We start from the raw sequence: 20974 nt of genomic DNA, 5'->3' as shown, positions 1-20974 counted from the left end.
CAGCTACTGTTGGTTTATATGTTGAGAAACTTGAGTTCCAGTGTGTGACTTCAAAGAGACCTAACTTTTCTTGACTTCCTCCTCTATAAATAGAAGACAAACTATAGAAGAAAATCAACTGTCAACAGTTTGTCTTGCATCAGCTTAGAACTTGCTCAGCTCGGTCAATGGGCATTTATTGAGCACCAGCTATCTATCAAGTGTTGAGTCCTGTTCTCCTAAGGATACACAAAGGACTAAGACATGAACTCTGCTCTTGAAGCACTCACAGCCCAGCAGGGCAACACACAACTAATGATAGTTCAGTGTGAGATTAACAGATGTATGTTCAAAGACCAGAGGGGCAAGAGGAAGTCTTTCTGTTTCAGGTAGAAGTAGTGAAGGGAGAGAGGGTAAGGTCTAAGGTGGGCCTTAAATGGTGAATAGAATTTCTTTAAAAAGTCAAAAATGATGTGCATTCCAAATGGAAGGAACAGCAGATGCAGAGGCATAAAATAGGGATTGGAGAACTATAGCCCACAGGCCAAATATGGCCCGCTGCCTGTTTTTGTAAATAAAGTTTTATTGGAACTCAGCCATGTTCATTCATTTATGTATTGCCTAAGGCTGCTTCAATAGCAAAACTGAGTAGTGTGGCCTACAAAGCTTGATATATTTACTCTCTGGCCTGTTACAGAAAATAGTTGCCAACCCTTGGCATAAAAGAGCATGGCCTGACTGGTAAACTCAAAATTGTTTCAACTTCTGTAAAGTAAATGACTTGCTGAGTCCAAACCAAGTGCTGTTTCATATTTCTTCACTCCTTTATAATCTCTACAATAATGAGGTGCTTTACCTGCCTCCACACATTGCTTTCCTAGCTTCAGAAGCATTTTATTGTTTGACACATCTTACGGAACCAGAATCACCAAGGTCAGTAAGCCAGTTGATATTTATGCTTTTCTTTCAAGCACACAGTTTAGTGCTACAGCAGGCAAGACTCCTTCCCCATGCTAAGTTGTAGGACACATAGCTTGTGTGCCTACAACACCCCAGAGCAACATTATCTGCAGATACAAGCAGGAGGACAATGCTCAGAGTATTAAATAATTTTAGTGTTGTGGTACAGGGAATGTCACTTTTTAAAGTGCTATTTATAACATTTTGGTATAAACAACACTGATATCATAATTGGGACTGAATATAAAACGTATTTATTTTTCATTACAGTACATGGAAGTATTGAGATTACTGTGAATAATTCTTTGTTTGTTTCAGTATTTCTAAATTTGAAGAACGATGCTGTTTTCTTTATGTGCTTCACAATTCTGATGATTTCCAAATCTATTTCTGTACAGAACTTCATTGTAAAAAGTACGTATTAGTCACTGTTTATATGTGAAAAAGTCTGTTCTTACCTGATCATTATTTTTAATTAATAAATAAACATGTAGCTCCTGTAAAGAATTCATGGCCATGTGCTTATATAAATATTTCATTTGCACTGATATCTTATAATTATGTGGCATGTTTAACTGAGAATTTGGGGAACTTTCTTTAATAAATTAACCTTTTTCTTAGTCATAATTTATTTTTCCTTAGACAAAACGTTAACCAAATTTACCAGTTAATTGCCAAGTATTATGACTCGTTTTTAAAGTGCTCATGTATTATGTGATTACCAAAAGTTTCATTCTTGAATTCTTTCGAATAATCTCACCATCGTCTACAACAGTGGCTCCTAACTCTGGTTCATATTAGAATCAACTGGTGGGCTCTAGAAAGTGCCTGAGCCCAACCCTCGACGACTTACATTGGATTTTTAGGTGGAGGGACAACTTGAGCTAAGAGCCAGTGATGTAATCTACACCCATAAAAGATAATCCAAAAATCCATGGACTGCATTGTATGTTTGGGTTAACCTCCCTGGGTATATTTGTCTTGGGCTAATAACTAAGTACTTCCTGGTCCCTTAGAACACAGTGACTAATTGTGGGGACCTATAGAAGTGCGTGGCAATTTAGACACCAAAGTGCAGGTAAAAGCCAGCTTGGACTTAAGATTTTGCTGGGGTTGTTCTTTCAAATAATAACTGTTTGACCCCATTATAAATGATTGATATGCTAGCTGCAATATACAGTCAATCATTTTTATCTTGGTACCAAAAATATGTATGTTTAATTTAAGATTCTTAGCTAAAGTTTTATCTTTATTATTGTAAAATGTGTAGTAAAAAGACTTGGAAATAAGAAAGAATTCCTAGCACGTGTATGGTCGACTTTTCTACTTACGCTTGAATTCTCAAGGCTATTCATTTGTTTCAGTGATAATTACAGCTAAGATTTATGGAGTACTGACCTCAGACCTCATATCTATTTTAATCTTCAAATAAACTTTATTAGGTAGGTAATATTAATATTTTTGTTGAAAAGAGTAAAAAAAAAAAGTAGAGTCTTGGAGAGTTTAACTAGCCTATAATCATATATAGCCAAAAAGCATAAAACCTGGGATTTGAACCAGGCCCATGTTACTTCAGAATCCAAGCATCTAAAAATTACACTGTACTCCCACCCCACTAGAAGTGTTATATTCTACTTAAAGAAGTTGTTGTTGAAAATTTTTGTGTGAGTAGCTGATGGAAGTCTTTACCCCAAATCTTAAAGTCTATCTTTAAACCTAGAATTTGTTTAGGTCTTTTCATGTTCTTCCTCTTGGTTGAACTTGCTTTTGTCTGTAACTCATCAGGATATGTAATCTTCATCAGAGCATACCATCATTCTGATCAGGTTTGGGATTTTCTTTTCTTGTCTTTAACCTCCAAAGAATGTATATATAGAGAAAGGAAGAGTGAGGAACTAGGCATCACATGCAGACTCCATAGAGAGGCTTCCAACTCCATAATGGACTTTGTCTATTTTGTTCGTTGTCATGTTCCCAAAGGCCAGAACAGTTTTTTATCCTAGTGGAAACTTGATGAGTATTTGTTGGATGGATGGTTGGATGGATGGATGGATGATAAGAGGTACTGTATAAGAAAAGGTTTTTTCCTTCCTGTGTAGGAAAAAAACCAGTTCTTCCCTACTGTGTTTCTTTCCTTTGTGTCTCCTTTATTCCTCACACAAAACACTTCATTTCTGACATTTCTGGTCCCCAGATGTGTGGAGGTTTTACCCCACAACAAGCAATTCTCTGTGACACCTACAATTGAACTCAATCTACCTGGAGATAGAGTGAGATCCCACAGGTTAAAGGCTCAGTCCCATAAGACTGTTTCTTCCCCTGACTTCAGATGCCAGTCACAAGCCCAGATTATCACCTGTGCTTTAGATATACCAGCTATAGATCAGAGGTTCCAACGACCCCCTTCTTGGGTTCGATTAATTTGCTAGAGAGGCTCACAGAACTCAAGGAAACACTTACTTTCATTTACCAGTTTATTAAAGGACATGATACAGATGAACAGCCAGATGAAGCGATGTATAAGGTGAGGTCTGGGAGGGTCCCCAGTGCAGGAGCTTCTGTCCCTGTGGAGTTGGGGTGCATCACCCTCCCTATATGGGTATGTCCACCAACCCAGAAGCTCTCTGAAACCCCTACTATTGGGATTTTATGGAGGCTTCCTCATGTAGGCATGAACAATTATTAACTCCATTTCCAGCCCCTCTCCCCTCTCTGGAGGAAGGTGGGAGGATGAAGCTGAAAATTCTAAGCTTCTAATCGTGGCTTGGTCTTGACCAGCCCCCATCCAGGAGTCCACCCAGAGTTGCTTAGAACAAAAGATGCTCCTGGTGCTCTATCACTTAGGAATTTACAAAGGTTTTAGGAGACCTATGTTAGAGATGGGGTCTTAGACAAATATTAGAACACAAGAGATGCTCAGAGTGTTCTTATGACTTACAAGGGTTTTAGGAGTTCTGTGCCAGAACCTGGGGGCAGAGACCAATATTTATTTTCTGTTATCTCATAGGTACAGAGATAGCATAAAGGTTCTGCGTTGTGTTAGGGAAACTTTTCTTGTCACACAGTAACCTGCTCTTCCCTTGGGCTGGCAGTACGCAGCATCACGTGCCTGTGAGATCATCAGCCCCTGTTCACAGTGCCTCCCTTACTCCACGTCTGGGCTAGAAACCATTAGCATCCCTTCTGAATGGATAGACACAGCTAGCGTTGCAGAGGGAAGATCTGTTTCTTACCATAATTTTGGGGGGGAGCTCTGAAATGACCTCTAGGAAGAAAAAAAAAAAAAGGAACTTTACAAGAATAGTTCCTGAAGAAAATGTTTGTCACCAACAGAAAGGTGGCTTCTGTCACAAACATATAAGCTAGCTGTTCCTGATTCCATCAGTATTTTGCAGACTGTATATATGGGACCCCACATGTATGACACTGAGGTGCTCAGGCAGAAGATTCAGTAACTGAGATCAAATGTAGTGGCCAGCACTGTGTCGCAGAGTCAGCTCAGAATTTAGAGACACTATTCCAGAATATCGGTATTTTTGTTATGTCCCATTAAAAAGAGTAATATTAACAGCAGCAAAACAATAATAGCTAATATTTAAAGAGTGCCCTGTGCTGAGCACTTTACAAGTATTACCTCAAGTCATCTTCACAACAACCTATAAGATAGATACTCATATTCCCCATTTATAATTAAAGAATGAGACTCAGAGAGGTGGAGAAACTTGCCCCAAATCATGCAAATACTAGCAACCTTGGTATAATATTCAAGTCCATATTCTTAACCTTTCTATGACCTTGTCTAGCCTTACTGTTCTAATTCTATAACATATCATGTTACTATGACTTGTGAGGCATTAGGTCAGAAATTTCTGGCAAATCCTACCAAAAATATGAAAAATCATATTTTTCACACTGATGCTGATATTTTGTTTATTGCCTGACTCTTCTAGGGCCCATTTTTTTGCTCTGAAGTCACTTTGAAACGTGCTTGCTTATATTTAATATCTTCTGTATTATGAGTGACCATATACCAATTTTCATTGCAGGTTTTTTGAAATGGTGGACACCATTACCGAAGAGAAAGGGAGAAATACAGAGGAAGGAGATTGTGAAGGTGACTCCCTGGAGGTAATGACTGGTTTCTGAGTTCATTTTACTAAATTTCTCTGTGGCTAATTTTTTAGAATGAACTATTTAAAGCTTTACTGAGGGGAAGGGGTGTGTGTGTGTGTGTGTGTGTGTGTGTGTGCGTGCGCGTGTGCGCGTGCACTTCGTGAGTAGTAACGAAGGGTAGAGAGCTCAGCCAGAGTCTATAAGCTTTCCCTTAATGTTTAAAAGCAGCTTCTAGAATTCCTTTGGTTAAAAAGGGCTGAAAAGCAAACATTGGAGAACTCTTAGTCAGGAATACTGAGTTTTTTGTATCTTACTCTGATAGTGAGTAACTGTGCTTTATCTTTGAGGGTGTTGATAACCCTCAATGCAAGAGTCACAGTGCCCTTACACATTTTTTATTCTCCTCTGAGTTATGTTGCAATTCAGACAAGCAAAATTCAGTGAAAATTCTGAATGATAGAACCGTTCACCGTCCTCATTCGTATGCTTATGCAGAGAACCTGAAACAATGAAAGATTAACAAAATAAAGAGAGGAGGTGATAACAGTCACCCCAGTGCTGTTGCTCTCAACCGCAGTGCTTTTCCTTGTGCCTCCTAGATATAGTACGCTGCAGACACCTACTTTTCGACTGTGTCCATTTTCTCCATCATGTCTTTCTGCTGTGTATAGCACAGCCTTCCACCACAGTGAGGACAGTGCTGGGAACTTTCAAGAGAGCTGACTCTTGCACTTGAGCATCTTCAGTGTGTGAAGGTTGACACTTCTCCAGGCATGGTCGTGGGCCTCTGTTTTCTCCAAGTCTTTCCCAGTGTATGACTTGGGACCAAATTCTGAATCCAAGCAATATTGAAAATTACATTTCTAATGTTAAACTGAAATTGAAGAAACTAGAACACCAACCTGACTGGTATACCTAGTATATTAGATCACTTCGATAATGTCATCTCGTAGGCTAGAAGTTTTAGGTAAGCATTGAAATAGTAGGGTAACAGTCGAGGGGAATTTAAATATAATAACCAGTTGTTAATTCTGTCTGTAGTTAAGTTCTATACTTCTCTAGCTGTTGTGTAGCTTTTGATATTCCTGGGTAAGCCTAAGCCTCTTTCATTTAATTCTCTAGCAGTTGTGTAGCTTTTGATATTCCTGGGTAAGCCTAAGCCTCTTTCATTTAAGTTGTAAAAAGATGATAGACCTAATTTGGAAAAAAGAAATCTTCCCCACGCACTAGCTTGCTGTCTACAGAAGTAATAGACAATACTTCTTATTTGTTATGCTTTATATTTTGCACTGTTATATTTTCTTATTTAAGTGATTGTGGTTAGGAACTAGATCTCTTGATTTCTACATCAGTGCTCTTTTGACTGCACCTCATTATCTCTGTTTTTATTTGGGTTAAATTTAGAATCACTTGATACATAGCAACTGCCAGGGTAAAAGTTAACAAAGACAATGAAAATGAAACAGTTCCATTAGTAATAAAGTAGCACGTGGATAGATTTGAAAATCCATAAAGTTATTGTACAATATCATAAATTGCTGGGTTTACAAAAGCAATAACAGTGATAGCTATCCTTTATTTCATACCCTTCTTTGAAAAACTAAATCCATCTTACAAAAAATACACATAGCACAGACAGGCTATGGTAGCCATGTTAGACAAGCTTGGTCTTCATAATTGATTGAATCAACAGTTCAGAGACTCTGCTTTAGAAACTCATTTAACCCTATGCATTGCATAACACGGCTTTAATTGCCTTAGAATTTGTGGTGAATCTGGCCAGCTGATTTTCCTAAGACTCAGTCTCCTATAATGTAAAAGCAGTAGGTAGATCACTTTTCAGAGAGCTGTCAAGAAGATCCAGGGTCAAGATCTCCTGATCTGTGTGCAGTGGTACTAAATGGGGTGGATTTTGTAAGACACCCTTCCTGATCAGACAGTTCTCCTGCAAACGCTGAGAACACTCACCAGCCAAAGATGGAGGGAAGTGCTCAGGTTTCTTCCTAGGAATATCCAGAGGGTTTTAGTAGGTCTACTGACCTCACAAAAACCAACTCATACCATAGTGCTCTCCGATTCATCAAAGTGCTCCTAACTCACACTTCTCAAGAAAGCACAGGTATACTATTTTTTTATACTAAAAAAAAAAAGAAAGAAAAAAATTATTTATTTTTATTTGGTTGTGTCAGGTCTTAGTTGCGGCTTGGGGGCTCCTTTGTTGTGGCATGTGAACTGTCAGTTATGGCATGCATGTGGGATCTAGTTCCCCGACCAGGGATCGAACCCGGGCCCCCTGCACTGGGAGCGCAGAGACTTAACCACTGCGCCACCAGGGAAGTCCCATTATCCTTTTAATGTTAGAAAAACACTCGTGTACGTCTGTCCTTTGCATTCTATCAGAATAATTTAAAGTCTATGACATAGAATGACTTCTGCAGTATTCCCAGTGGACTGTATAGTCTATACAGTGAATTCAAGAGTACTTGTTTTAAGTATTGAAGTAACATTTTGGCTTAGTTTGCCATTTTGCCACAACCAGTGACATTGCTGATGTTGTAGTCTTGGGTGTTCTGTTAGCATAACATTAATGAATGGATACGGTGATGTGCTGGGCTGTGAAGATGATGAAATCCATCTTGGGTCTCCCTCTCACGGAATGTCCCTTCGTAGCCAGAACACCTATACAATATGAGTTATTGAATAACCTTAACTTATATTTTTGCGTAAGTTATGATAACTCCATTATACCCTTGATCACATTTCTTAGCTATTTTCAACATTCTCGACTAACATTATTTTTTCAGTATTCTGAATATTTGATTAAAATGAGTTCCTTAATTTCATTACCACAAACTGAACTCAAACTTCAGCCCATGAATGACATAGCAAAAATAATTCCTCCTCTTCCCATTCTTTATAGTATAAACAAGAAGGATTACTTTGGAGATTTGTATGCAGAATAATTATTTTCTGATCTTTACCTTCATTTGAGATAGAATTAAAATTGTTTCAATACACGTGTCAGTTATTCCTGAAGCCTTTGGGTACCTTGGCCCAAAACAAAATTAAAATGTTGGAAAGATCAGATGCTTTTAAAAAGTTTTTAACTTCACTTGGGGTGGCATCAGCATTTGGCAAACATTAACTATTAATGTGGTTCCATAAACCACAAATGTGAAGCTAATCCTTAGACTTCCTGGTGTTTGAAAAACTTCTTATTCGAAGCCCAAGTTAAGATTTACTTTTCTTTTTGATTTTAAAAACTGAGGTTTCTTTGAAGCATTATAGTTGTGGGAGGGGTTCAGCCTCCTTCGGGTCATGGTCAGACCCCTCCTCCAACTGATTATATCGGACCCTGCTCTAGTATGATCCTTGTGCTGGGGTCAGTGGTCTTGGGTTCTGGCTCAAACTTTGCCAGTAGCCAGTTTTATAACTTTGGACAAAATTCTTACTCCTGCTGGGTTAAGATGATATCATTCCTTACATGAAAGTTGAACAAGAAGATCTTAAATGTCCTTTCCTAGCTCACATTTTTTATAATTTTCAAGGTTAGTATAAACTGTACCAGGTCTTTTAAATATAGCTCAATACCACTTTCAGTGGACTTTTCTGTTTTTAAACAGAAAGAGAAACAACTTCTTTTGATTCAAGGCCATGTTTTTTGATTCAAGGCTGTCTTTTGAAATGGAAGGGTTATGAACCCATATCTTAAATAGTTTAATGTATTAATAAACTTATATTGAAATCATTGAACAATTGCTTACAGTTAACTGTAAGAGTTCTAACACTTGTCAGCTGTGGTCCCTGTTTTTGTTCTCCGAGCCTTTCATAGCTTCATTAAGAACAGGGGCATCTACACGGTTACCCAAGCCAGACGCCTCAGAGCAGCTTCTGCTCCAGCCTCACCCCCAGCATCTCCTCCAGTCCCTTCACCCCACTCTATCAGTCCCCCATCTCAGGTCCTCAACATCTCTCATGCGGCCTGATATCTCTCCTGCCATCAATAATACACTGTCCCTGCCATCACTGGAGAGATCTCTCAGGCAGATTTAATCCGGTGACTCCCCTAATTAAAAAGTTTTGTTTTGTTTTTTTCCTTAATTTTTTAAATTGGAGTACAGTTAATTTACAATGTTGCATTAGTTTCTGCTGTACAGTAAAGTGAGTCAGTTATACGTACACATATAGCCACTCTTTTTTAGATTCTATTCCCATATGGATCATTACAGAGTACTGAATAGGGTTCCCCGTGCTATTCAATAGATCCTTATTAGTTATCTATTCTGTATATAGTAGTGTGTATATGTCAATCCCAATCTCCCAATTTATCCCTCCTCCCCCCACCACCCCGTTCCCCCCTGGTAACCACATGTTTGTTTTCTACATCTGTGACTCTATTTTTGTTTTGTAAATAAGTTCATTTGTACCATTTTTTTAGATTCCACATATAAGCGCAATTATATGATATTTGTCTTTCTCTCTCTGACTTACTTCACTCAGTATGATGATCTCTAGGTCCATCCATGTCGCTGCAAATGGTATTAAAAAAATTTTTTTAATTAAAATGAAATAGCTTTGATGCTACTCTTTGTAGAAGATTTCCGCACCCTAGAACATGCTTACCTCCCTGGCTGTAACTTAGCTTTCCTTTGCACTCTGTGGTCCGGCAATGCCAAACTCCCTTCCATTATTCAGACAACCAGGCTGTTCCTGCCTCTGGGCTTGACATGCAGGTGCCCAACTCCACATGCTTTTTCTGCTTTGTCCTACTTGGTGACTGCTTCCTAATTTTTTGAGATCCAGCTGAAGGGTCATTTTTACTTTTGAATCATTTTACTTTTGAATCGTTTTCGACACCCCTTCTCACTTTTCTCTGCTCTTACGGCATTTTTGCCCACTCCTCTGCCCTGGCTCTTCTCATTGCCTTGTAATTCAATAGCCTGCGCCAGACTGTTTACATCCCAAGGCTGGACTGTGGCTCTCTTTCCCTTTTCACCACAGTCTTGCATGGTGTCAGGCATCCAAGCAGAAGTTCATTCAGAAGGGTTTGAAGCTGGGGAGTGACAAAACCAGAGTTGTTTAAACCATATCTCAAACTGGGGGGAGGGGGATATGGATTGCAGGGGGCAGAGTAAATGCTGGGAAATGAGCTTGAAGATTGCTGAATCAATGTTAAGTCCATAATCAAGCTGAATACCATAATCAAGACACTCAACCCATTCTCTTCATCTCTCTCTCTCTCTCTCTCACTCTCACTCTCTCTCTTTTAGTTCCTTGAAAAAGCCATAAATTACTGAGGTCCTTTGGTGTTCCATACAGAATATGTTGTCTTCCTCCTCATGCCTCTCCCAAACATACATATATTCTCCCTCCCTTTTTCCCTCCTCCTCCTTTTTAATGCATTTGTAATATTTACCTCACTGTTTTATCAAAATGGATGTATGACTGACACAAGCCTCAGGTAATCATAGCAGCTGGCCCTGTGAACCTGTTTATATGTAGTTTCCACGGTGCATAGAGAGGAAGTTGCCCCCTCGTGGGATGGCTTAGGGACAAGCAAGATAAAATGAATGTTTCCCTTTCACTCAAACATCTGCCGGATGATGAAATACCTTACCGTTTCTTCTTCTGTTGATTTGTCTCACAGACATTAACAGTGAATGATAGTTTAGAATTCATTTAAATCAATTCAGAGTCATCCAGTGGCACACTGGTTTGTTTTTCTTTGGAGTCCTATTTCTATTTTTGTACAGATCTCAAGTTGAACATCCACAGTTACTGCACTGCCTGAGAAAAGCTATCCCTTCTGGTGTTGTATGACAAGAATATCAGTTTGTTACTCATTCATTTATTCTGTTGCGAGAAAAAAAATTTTTTCCTCTACCACCTCAGGTTCAGTGATTGGGAGCCTGCAAATTAACTGACGAAAGACAGATTACAGAAGGAAAGACAAAGTTTATTTCTGTACGAGGGAACACACAAAGAAGTGATTCCTGAACAACTAGAGTTAAGAGTTTATTTATCTTAATAAGAAAAGTTCTTAATAGGACTTCAAGGGAAAGCAACATGGTGGGAAACTAATGAGAAACAAGTGGAAGGTACTGAAAGTTTTGAAAAGGTCTGGTTTAGTAATTTCTTATCCAGGTATAAGTGGTCCTAAACCTCCTGGAGAGGGGATTATGGCAGCTGTATTTTCGAGAGACTTTGCTTAAGTCAGCAAAAGAAGTTTAGATAAGGTTTTTTCTGCAGCTGCTATTTATTCAGATGTTTTCAGCTTAAAATAATCTTGGTATCACATTAGTGGGTCCAAGTGGATTCTATCAGTTCACTCAAGAAATGTTTATTGGACACCTGTGGAAGGCACTCTCTAGGTGCTGGGGATCCAGCAGAGAACAAAATACAGAAAATCCGTGTCTTCACTGAGCTTACAGTATAGTGGGAGACTGATAATAAATAAGTGAAATACATGTTATATTTGATAATGATCAGTATAAAGGAGAAAAATTAAGCAGGGAAGGATTTAGGAAGTTACAGTGAAACAGGGTGTATAATTTTAGACAAGGAAGCCAGGGAAGTCTCCTTGAGAAGAGAAGGTCTGAGTAAAGATCTGAGGGAGGAGAGAGCTATGAGATTAGATATTTGTACCTACAGCGTTTTTCCTATTCTATTAATGCTATTAGTAGCATTAATGTTTTCATTAATTATGAAATAAATTGATGTAGTTATTAATGTTTTCAGCATTTACATATTACTAAGGCAACATAGACTGAAAATTAGCAAAGCTATCGTTTGGCTCTTTGAGGTGACTGCTCAGCTAAGGTAATTAAGTGCCGGGGGAAGTGCATGGCTTTTTAGAAGGTGGCTGTTTTACTGTGGATCCCTGGACGGTGCAAGGACTAAGTGGGTCATCACTTTGTTGTTTGGCCTTGTCAGGACTGTCTTCCTACGCTCATTCTGCTCCCAGTGCCAGTTTAAGCAGTTGGCAGGCAACAAGAAAGGGCTGATTCTAGAAGCGTTTTCGTCACTGCTTCAGAATTCAGTGGTCTCCCTCAGCAACAGCCTGAGTTGCTAGCCCTTTGCCATAGAAATAGAATGCAAACTATATAAGCAGTGTAATTTTATTATTATTATTTTTTTGCGGTACGTGGGCCTCTCACTGTTGTGGCCTCTCCCGCTACGGAGCACAGGCTCCGGACGCACAGGCTCAGCGGCCATGGCTCACGGGCCCAGCCGCTCCGCGGCATGTGGGATCTTCCCGGACCGGGGCGCGAACCCGTGTCCCCTGCATCAGCAGGCGGACTCTCAACCACTGCGCCACCAGGGAAGCCCTAAGCAGTGTAATTTTATTCTTATTTTTTTAAATACTGAATTCCCATTGTCCCCACCTTCCTTTTTCTACCTACTTGTCATTTAACAGACCCTGCCTTCCCTTGGCTTTTGGCCAATGCTCTGTTCTACTTTTTCGGCCATCACATAGATAATTCTCTCTTCTTGTAGGTCAGGGCAGTTTTCTCAAGCCTGCTTTTTCAATTTAGATCTCTATATTGTAAGAATAGGAAAAGGGGGTTAAAAAAGAAGGAGAAACCAAGCGGCAACTACCCTTTGGAACGGTTTTCAGTTTTATTGAAAACCCTTTTGATTTTTACCATGACCACTTCATTTAACAGGAGTCAACTTCTATACTTAATATTGTTTTTTTAGAAAAGAATAGTCTGTTGATGCTTTACATTTCTTAGGGAAACTAAAACTTGAGCAGTTTCATCAAGGCTTATATATTCTTCTCTATGTTAAGTAAGTATCCCTGGGGCAAAGCTCCTTTCAATCAAACATAAATGGATGGCAACATTAAATGTTTTGTTTTGGCACCTGGTTTTTAAAAAGGTTCTCATCAATTTTTTTATAGCCTGATTGATTAATTAAGCCAATAACCACTGAGCCTCTACTACAAGCCAGATATGGCTAGGACTAGGGACAGAGAAATTAAAGTCCTGGTTCTCAAAGAGCTCAGAGTACAGACTGGAATGCAGATTTGGGTAAGAGAAGAGTGAAAAAAGTGTGAGCGAGTGAGGGCAGAAGGCCTTGGAAGCATATCAGACCAGAATCTAACCCAGCTTTTGAGGGTCAGGTGGACAGTTCAAGAAAGCTTCCTTGTTTTTTGTTTTGTTTTTTTTTTTGTTTTTTTTTTGCGGTAGGCGGGCCTCTCACTGTTGTGGCCTCTCCCCTTGCGGACCACAGGCTCCGGACCACAGGCTCAGTGGCCATGGCTCATGGGCCCAGCCGCTCTGCGGCATGTGGGATCTTCCCAGACCGGGGCACGAACCCGTGTCCCCTGCATCGGCAGGCGGACTCTCAACCACTGCGCCACCAGGGAAGCCCGAAAGCTTCCTTGTTTTGAAGGCAGAATTACCTAGGTAGAAAACGCATATGTGTAAAGGCACAAAGATCTGTGGAACCTCCCTGGGAATTCTGGGGGGGACACTGATGAGATAGAAGGTTAGACACAGAGGCAGCAATAAGGTCCTGAAGGGCATTGATGCCAGGCTAAGGCGTTTGGATTTGATCCAGAAAGTCATGAGGAACCGATAAAGCAGAGGCAGTGGTATGAACATGGAAAGCTCACTTTGGAACTTTGAACTTTGGAAAGTTCACTGTCCACTTAATGGAGAATGAATTAGGGAACAGCTCAACAAGAGAGGAGAAGACAGGGAGGCCAGTTAAGAGTCTGTAGAATTAGTACAGAAGCAAGGAAGGCCTGAAATGAGGCAAGAGCAGTGAGGATTAACCTGGTGGCATTTGGAAATCAGTTTGATGTGGGGAGTAAGGGAAAGGGAAGAATGGAGTCTAAGATGGCCAAGAGATGTCTACTGTATGCTTGAATAAGTGAATGGGTGTTCAGTGGATATTGACAATGTGCTGGAACATCTCTACAGTACTGGTGTTTGGAACCAGAACTAAGAACTAAGATGCAGCTCTCATGCTGTAAAAGGATTTTCCTTCACCATTGGCAGTAGAAAGAACAGAAAACTTGGAACCTGATGAGCTGGTTTAAACCACTGCTCTGACATATTTTCAGTGGAAGATACTTTTGATCATTTGTAAATTGGAGCTAATCATAGATCTTCCCTACTATGACAAAGGCTTATTATGACCATCAAATGAGGTAGGTTATTGAAAGCTGGGTTTTTTTTCTGTTAATTATAGTGCATTATAATAATGTAAGGTGGTGGTAGTACTAGGTTCAGTGTACAGGTTTCCGTCCCTTTCATAGGCCACACTGGCAAAGATGAGCTACTTTGGTGATGGTCCCTGTCCTGCCTCCTGCCAGCCTGGGCCCTGGCTGGTAGATTTCCAGCATGCATGGTACAGCATGGCGGAAGTCCAGGCCACAGGAGTTGGGTGTAGAGACTTGGACTCCTTCAAGTGGAATTTTTGGACTATGTTTACTGCCTCTTTCCTGGAGTTTTATCTTCTAGTGTGGGGAAATTGCTAAATGATCCCTGTTTCCTGTTCTTTCATCCTGTAAACATATCTAGTTTCCTCCTCTGGTCTAAGACAGCCTTCAACCATATATTAGGTAGCTAGGAGTATTCTCTATTGTACACTGGGTACAGTGTTGCCACCGGGCAAGTAGACACCTCTCTTCCAGAGCTTGACCTCTTTCCTCTGCCAAAGAAGGGTCTACAACAGGGAGACCAGTGCTCACCCGGTGCTAGCATGTGGGCATAGCTTTCCACAAAAGAATACAGCCCGATTGCCTTCTGTCAAGGCTTGGAAACCTATTGGAAACAAATAAACAAGCTGGTAACAGTATGCCCCCATATTCCTCATCCTCTGTGACAGTGGTCTCTCAAGTTGAGAGTGTATACCCCAGAGAGTTCACCGAGTAATCTGATTATCTACCTTTGTAGGTAATTTGTCCTTTTTATTTCTGCTTTCTTTTATGATCTTCTCTTTGCCTTTCATATTTTGTAGTTTCCCTATATCATATCTGAGTGTGAATTTATTTTTATTTTTCCTATTTAAGGCTCAACTTCTGGAGGTTAGGTTTGAGTCTGTCTCAAATCTGTCTGGCCTTTTTTAGAGTGTCTTATCCTTTTCTCATGTTTTGGATTTCTTATTTTATAACTTTATGTTAAATGTACTTATTTTAGAGTTTCAGTTTCTTTTATTTTGTGAAATTTTAGGGATTGATATTTGTCAAATCAGCCAACACTCACTGATGGTGAATTGTTTTGTTATATATTTTAAAATTTTGGATTGTGAGCTCAATTTCAGTGGTGCATTGTATCAGTGAGAATCCTGCATAGCCTGTATTAAGGGAGTCTTCCTTTTAAATGTTTTGCTTTGTTTCTGTTGTCACTCCAGGGATTTCCCAGGCTCAAGACCAATTACGGGTATAAATTATAAGTGTAAATGTGAACTTCAGGCAGCATGAGGATCAGCCAATGGTTGGAAGTATTCAGAGGAGACTTGTTTTTGTCAACTCAGAGCTTAGTCTAAGACAGATAAGCTTTCTTTTTGTTTCTCAGTGCAGTGGGCTGACTTTTTTCTAATCTACCATCTCACCATGTTACAGTCCTCAAGGACCCTGGTTTTATGTGTTCCAGCTCTTCACCTTGCATAGGCACAAGGCTTCATTTCCTGTCCCAAATGAGCATTAAGACCAAAGTCTCAGATAAGGAATTGGTGAACTGTAACCCAAAGACCAAATCCAGCCCACCACTTCTCTTGGTAAATAAAGTCTTATTGGAACAAAACCATGCCCATTTGGTTGAGCTATTTACAGTGGCAGAGCTGAGTTACTGCCACAGAGATCGTATGGCTCACAAATCTGAAAATATTCAATATCTGGCCGTTTACAGAAGGTGTTTGCCAACCTCTGCCCTAGATTAATAAGTCTGAAAGCCCTGCCCTCATCCCCACCGCTTGGGCTGCAGGGACATCATTTCTTGTGATTATCCCTTTAGTGTTCCTTTTCCTCTTAATCTCTAGCTCCTTGAAGTCTTCTTTATGTTTTAATAAGCCTGGCTAGGCATTAAAAGTATTTTATTTTATCTAGGTATTTTGGACAGGAACATTTTCTTTTTTTTTTTAAGTGATTATTTTTTTAACATCTTTATTGGAGTATAATTGCTTTACAATGGTGTGTTAGTTTCTGCTTTACAACAAAGTGAATCAGTTATACATATACATATGTTCCCATGTCTCTTCCCTCTTGCATCTCCCTCCCTCCCACCCTCCCTATCCCACCCCTCTAGGTGGTCACAAACCACCTAGCTGATCTCCCTGTGCCATGCTGCTGCTTCCCACTAGCTATCCACCCTACGTTTGGTAGTGTATATATGTCCATGCCACTCTGTCACTTTGTCACAGCTTACCCTTCCCCCTCCCCATATCCTCAAGTCCATGCTCTAGTAGGTCTGTGTCTTTATTCCCGTCCTACCCCTAGGCCCTTCATGACTTTTTTTTTTCTTAGATTCCATATATATGTGTTAGCATACAGTATTTGTCTTTCTCCTTCTGACTTACTTCACTCTGTATGACAGACTCCAGGTCCATCCACCTCACTACAAATAACTCAATTTCATTTTTTTTATGGCTGAGTAATATTCTATTGTATATATGTGCCACATCTTCTTTATCCATTCATCTGTCGATGGACACTTAGGTTGCTTCCATGTCCTGGCTATTGTAAATAGGGCTGCAATGAACATTGTGGTACGTGACTCTTTTTGAATTATGGTTTTCTCAGCATATATGCCCAGTAGTGGGATTGCTGGGTTGTATGGTAGTTCTATTTTTAGGTTTTTATGGAACCTCCGTACTGTTCTCCATAGTGTCTGTATCTAATGCAATCCTTTAAAGCCATGAAATTTTTCATCTCCATGTCATTCTTTTCAACTATTTTGTAATTCCTATGATCATTTACTTTTTAATCCCTTGATAATTTTAAACTGTAATAGTCAGTTTTCAAACATAGTTTTTGGGGCTTCCCTGGTGGCGCAGTGGCTGAGAGTCTGCCTGCCGATACAGAGGACACGGGTTTGTGCCTCGGTCCAGGAAGATCCTACATGCCGCGGAGCAGCTAGGCCCGTGAGCCATGGCTGCTGAGCCTGCGCGTCCGGAGCCTGTGCTCCGCAACGGGAGAGTCCACAACAGTGAGAGGCCCGCGTACCGCAAAAAAAAAAACAAAACGTAGTTTTGGGCTATCTTATTTTTAATATCTTGTAGTCAAAGATCATGGTTTTTATGATATCTATTCTTTGAAATTTGTCTAAATTTTCTTTGTGGCTTAATATGTGACTAATTATTTTATATTTTTCATATATGCACAAAAGGAATTTATATCTGGATACAGGATTCTCTCTGTATTTGTTATACCAAACTTGTTATTTGTGCCATTAGGGTCTCTATTTTGAATTTGTCTGCTAGATATATTGGTTTCTAAAAGAGTTCTATTAAAACCTATTGTGGTTTATATTTGTCTATTTTTCTCTGTAATTTTGTCAGGTCTGTATATTTTAAGGCTATGTTGTTAGTGACTGTCAAAATCCATTATCATTATCCTCTTTTGGATTATTTTTTTGTGTTAAAGTTAACTTTGCAGGTTTATGAATGTTAGAAATCAGGTTTTTTTTTAATGGCTAACTCAAACCCTTCGGTGAGTTGAACCTAGCTATGTGCTGCCAGTTTATTTTTTTTGTTTGTTTTTTTTTGCGGTACGCGGGCCTCCCACCGCTGTGGCGTCTCCCGTTGAAGAGCACAGGCTCCAGACGCACAGGCTCAGCAGCCATGGATCACGGGCCCAGCCGCTCCACGGCATGTGGGATCCTCCCAGACCGGGGCACGAACCTACGTCCCCTGCATCGGCAGACAGACTCTCAACCACTGCACCACCAGGGAAGCCCTGTGCTGCCAGTTTTATACTCTAGCAAAATGTAGACAAAAGAAGGAGCTTGTGCTTATGATCTCTCCTGCTGGTTTGTAGTTTTACATTGGGTTTCTACAGACACTTGGCTTGATCATTTGATGACCCTGAATCCTGTAGTTTAAGTTCACAACAAAAGATGTGCCTTTCTGGGTGACACCTCCAGGTCTGAGAAGGTCCCTACCAAATGTCACTATACCCATTTCATTTGATCCATTTTCCATATTCAACGGACATGCTTGACACTTTGGGGTTTAAGGCTGTAAATATGTCCTTTTTACATCAAAAATGAAATTTTTCCTTCATTTTTTATTTTTAAAATGTTTTTTAACCTTGGGGAATTGGGAATTGGGGCTGAAGTACAAATAATCCTTACTTTATTATTGTCAACCAGTAGGACCTCAAAATTTTCCTCTTAAGCAAAGCCTTTCAGTGGTTTTATTCCCCTGGCAGAGTGTGAAATACTTTCATAGTACCAAAAGCTAAAAAACAAAAGAAAGGCTAATGAGATGTGATAGCTATTGATAGACATTGATGCTAATCATACTCATCTCCAGAATCAATGAAAACCAGGATTCAGTGGGTAGAAAAAATCCAAGTGGGCTTTTGGAGAAGTACCTTTATGGGTTTAAATACATAGTCCCCCCTCTATTCATAACAGTTGTGAAAATGTGAATGCACTATGCTCTATGTTGAGTCTATTTTTTGGTTCTTGAAGCTGTTGCTTTGAACTTCGTCTTATTCTTTCCCATGTTAAAGCCATTTGATAAAATAAGGAAAAATGCTCTTGGAAAAAGTTGATGTTTAAAATGTGGACTGCAACTAATTTTCAATCTTCTCTCCCTCTTTTTCCTTTTGTAGTATGACTATGAATATGATGAAAATGGTGACAGAGTCGTTTTAGGAAAAGGCACTTATGGGATAGTTTATGCAGGTCGAGATCTGAGCAACCAAGTCAGAATCGCCATTAAGGAAATCCCAGAGAGAGATAGCAGGTACAGTAATTGTGACTAATGAAAGCTGTTTTCTAAGGTATTTCGGTCGTTAATAGCATTTAAAAAAATATTTTGGTAATATTCTAATTAATGAAACTCTGTCTGAAAACTCCATGGCTTTAATTAGCTCCCTCTGAGGTTTAGCTGCTGCATCATTCAGTGATTCAAGCACAACACTTTGGTGGGGAAGGATGGCATCTCTGAGGTGACAAGGACAGGACTTTCAAAGAGAAGAAAAGAGAATAGTCCTGTGTGTGTTGGGCTCAGGTTATGTTGGATCATGGTTGGTTTATTATCTGGATAGATGGGGAATAAGCACCAGCAGAAATGGTTTGAACCAGGGGTTCCAATTTCTGGTCAGACACGTAATGACGTTGGAAGTCAGCACTCTGTCCTAGACAGCAAGTGGAAAGCTGAACAAACTGAGAAATCAACAACTCTACTTTTTCCGAGCCATTGGAAAAGCGATGTCACAGGACAAACCACCGCCCCCCACATTGGAGACACAGTTGTAGGGCAGAAGCCCTATCAGATCCTCACAAAGAATGTCAGAGAAAGTCCCCTTCCCCAGGCTTCCTGCAGAGGTAGAGGGGAAATAACCATTTGGAAATGCACCTGTTCTTAACAAGGCCTGCCCTCAAGAGAAACTATTCTACAAGAGCCTAAACTCTGTGTCATCAGAGCCTAACTAACCTAGGGGAAGAGACGTGCCCAACCCCAGGCCACTCTAGCTATCCTATTCCACCAGAGCGGGGACTGAGAAACATTTGTGAAGTTCACAGCCCAGCAGTGCAGGCTCACTAAAAGACCAGAGAGTAATTCACAAAACCACAGAACAATGCTTCCCCGCACCCCACACCTCACCACCATACCACTAAAGGTCTATTTAGCAGAGTTCTTTTTACCTAATACATCATGTCCAGCTTTCCACAGCTTTTTTTGTTTGTTTGTTTTGGTTTTTTTTTACAAAGCATACTAAAAGGCAACAAATACAGTTTGAAGACACAGAGCAAGCATTAGAACCAGACTCAGATATGACAGGGATGTTGGAATTATCAGACTGGCAAATTTAAAACAACTGTGATTAATATGCTAAGGGCTCTACTGGAAAAAGTAGAAACCATTCAAGAACAGATGTCAATGTAAGTGGAGAGATGGAAATGCTAAGAAAGAATGAAAGAGAAATGCTAGAGGTGAAAAACACTGTAACAGAAATGAGTTTGAGGATATGTCGATAGAAACATTCGAAACTGTTAAGCAAAGAGGAAAAAAGACTGAAAAAATTGAACAGAACATCCAAGAACTGTGAGATGACTGTAAAAGGTGTGACATACCTAAAGGGAATACCAGAAAGAAAAGAGGAGAAGAAATATTTGAGGAAATGGTTTGAACCACACATAGTGGGGCCTTGAGGAAAATGGACTGGTTTTTAGGCACAAGAAAGTTGTGCAGGGATCAGGACAGCTGTGGTGGCAGGGTGATCTGTTGCTCCATGCTCCAGTGCCCTGTCCTACCATTTGTTTCTCCAAACAACAATTCTCTCTTCTCTCAGTCTCATGATTCCTGCTGCCTCATAGCTTTTCTTACGGCTTCTCTTTGTAAGGTAGCTGCTCCTACAATCAATTATTTACATTTTCTACATGTTGTGGATTCAGACTCTGAAAGAGAGAGAATTGGATTGAGTCTCTTGTTGCAATATTTCTTATTCGGCCAAACTTCAGTGCTGGGCTACATCATGGACTTATTTTGGCTGCCCCTCAAGTTCACGGTATTTGGCCACCGTGGTACAGTCACACGATCGGCTTTCTTCAGAAAGGACACTCCTGTGTTTACCCAACCTCTCCACTTGTAAATCTAAAAGGCACCTCAAGGTTAACATGGCCCAAGCTGAACCATGGATTTTTTTACCCTCAAATGTACTTGACCTGCAGGATTCCCTATCTCAGTTAATCTCACCCCACCCATCCAGGTGTTGAGGCTACTAGAATTCATTTGGATT

The 20974-nt window shown here is 40.0% G+C and overlaps 1 protein-coding gene across 1 annotated transcript in view; it reads left to right on the top strand.

The window, feature by feature from the left end:
• MAP3K5 (mitogen-activated protein kinase kinase kinase 5) overlaps window positions 1–20974 on the top strand; it is a gene marked incomplete at its 5' end in the record, with an annotated part of 225813 nt that overhangs the window by 156944 nt on the left and 47895 nt on the right. Inside the window, 3 exons of the mRNA XM_079716111.1 lie at window positions 1258–1353; window positions 4986–5067; window positions 18842–18975. Of these exons, the coding sequence (XP_079572237.1) occupies window positions 1258–1353; window positions 4986–5067; window positions 18842–18975 (312 nt within the window). The remainder of the gene's footprint in view (window positions 1–1257; window positions 1354–4985; window positions 5068–18841; window positions 18976–20974) is intronic.

The sequence above is a fragment of the Hyperoodon ampullatus genome (assembly GCF_949752795.1).
Source record: "Hyperoodon ampullatus genome assembly, chromosome: 12".
Lineage (NCBI taxonomy): Eukaryota > Metazoa > Chordata > Mammalia > Artiodactyla > Ziphiidae > Hyperoodon > Hyperoodon ampullatus.
The sequence above is the reverse complement of the archived record's forward strand: the minus strand, read 5'-3'. Positions and strand labels throughout refer to the sequence as shown.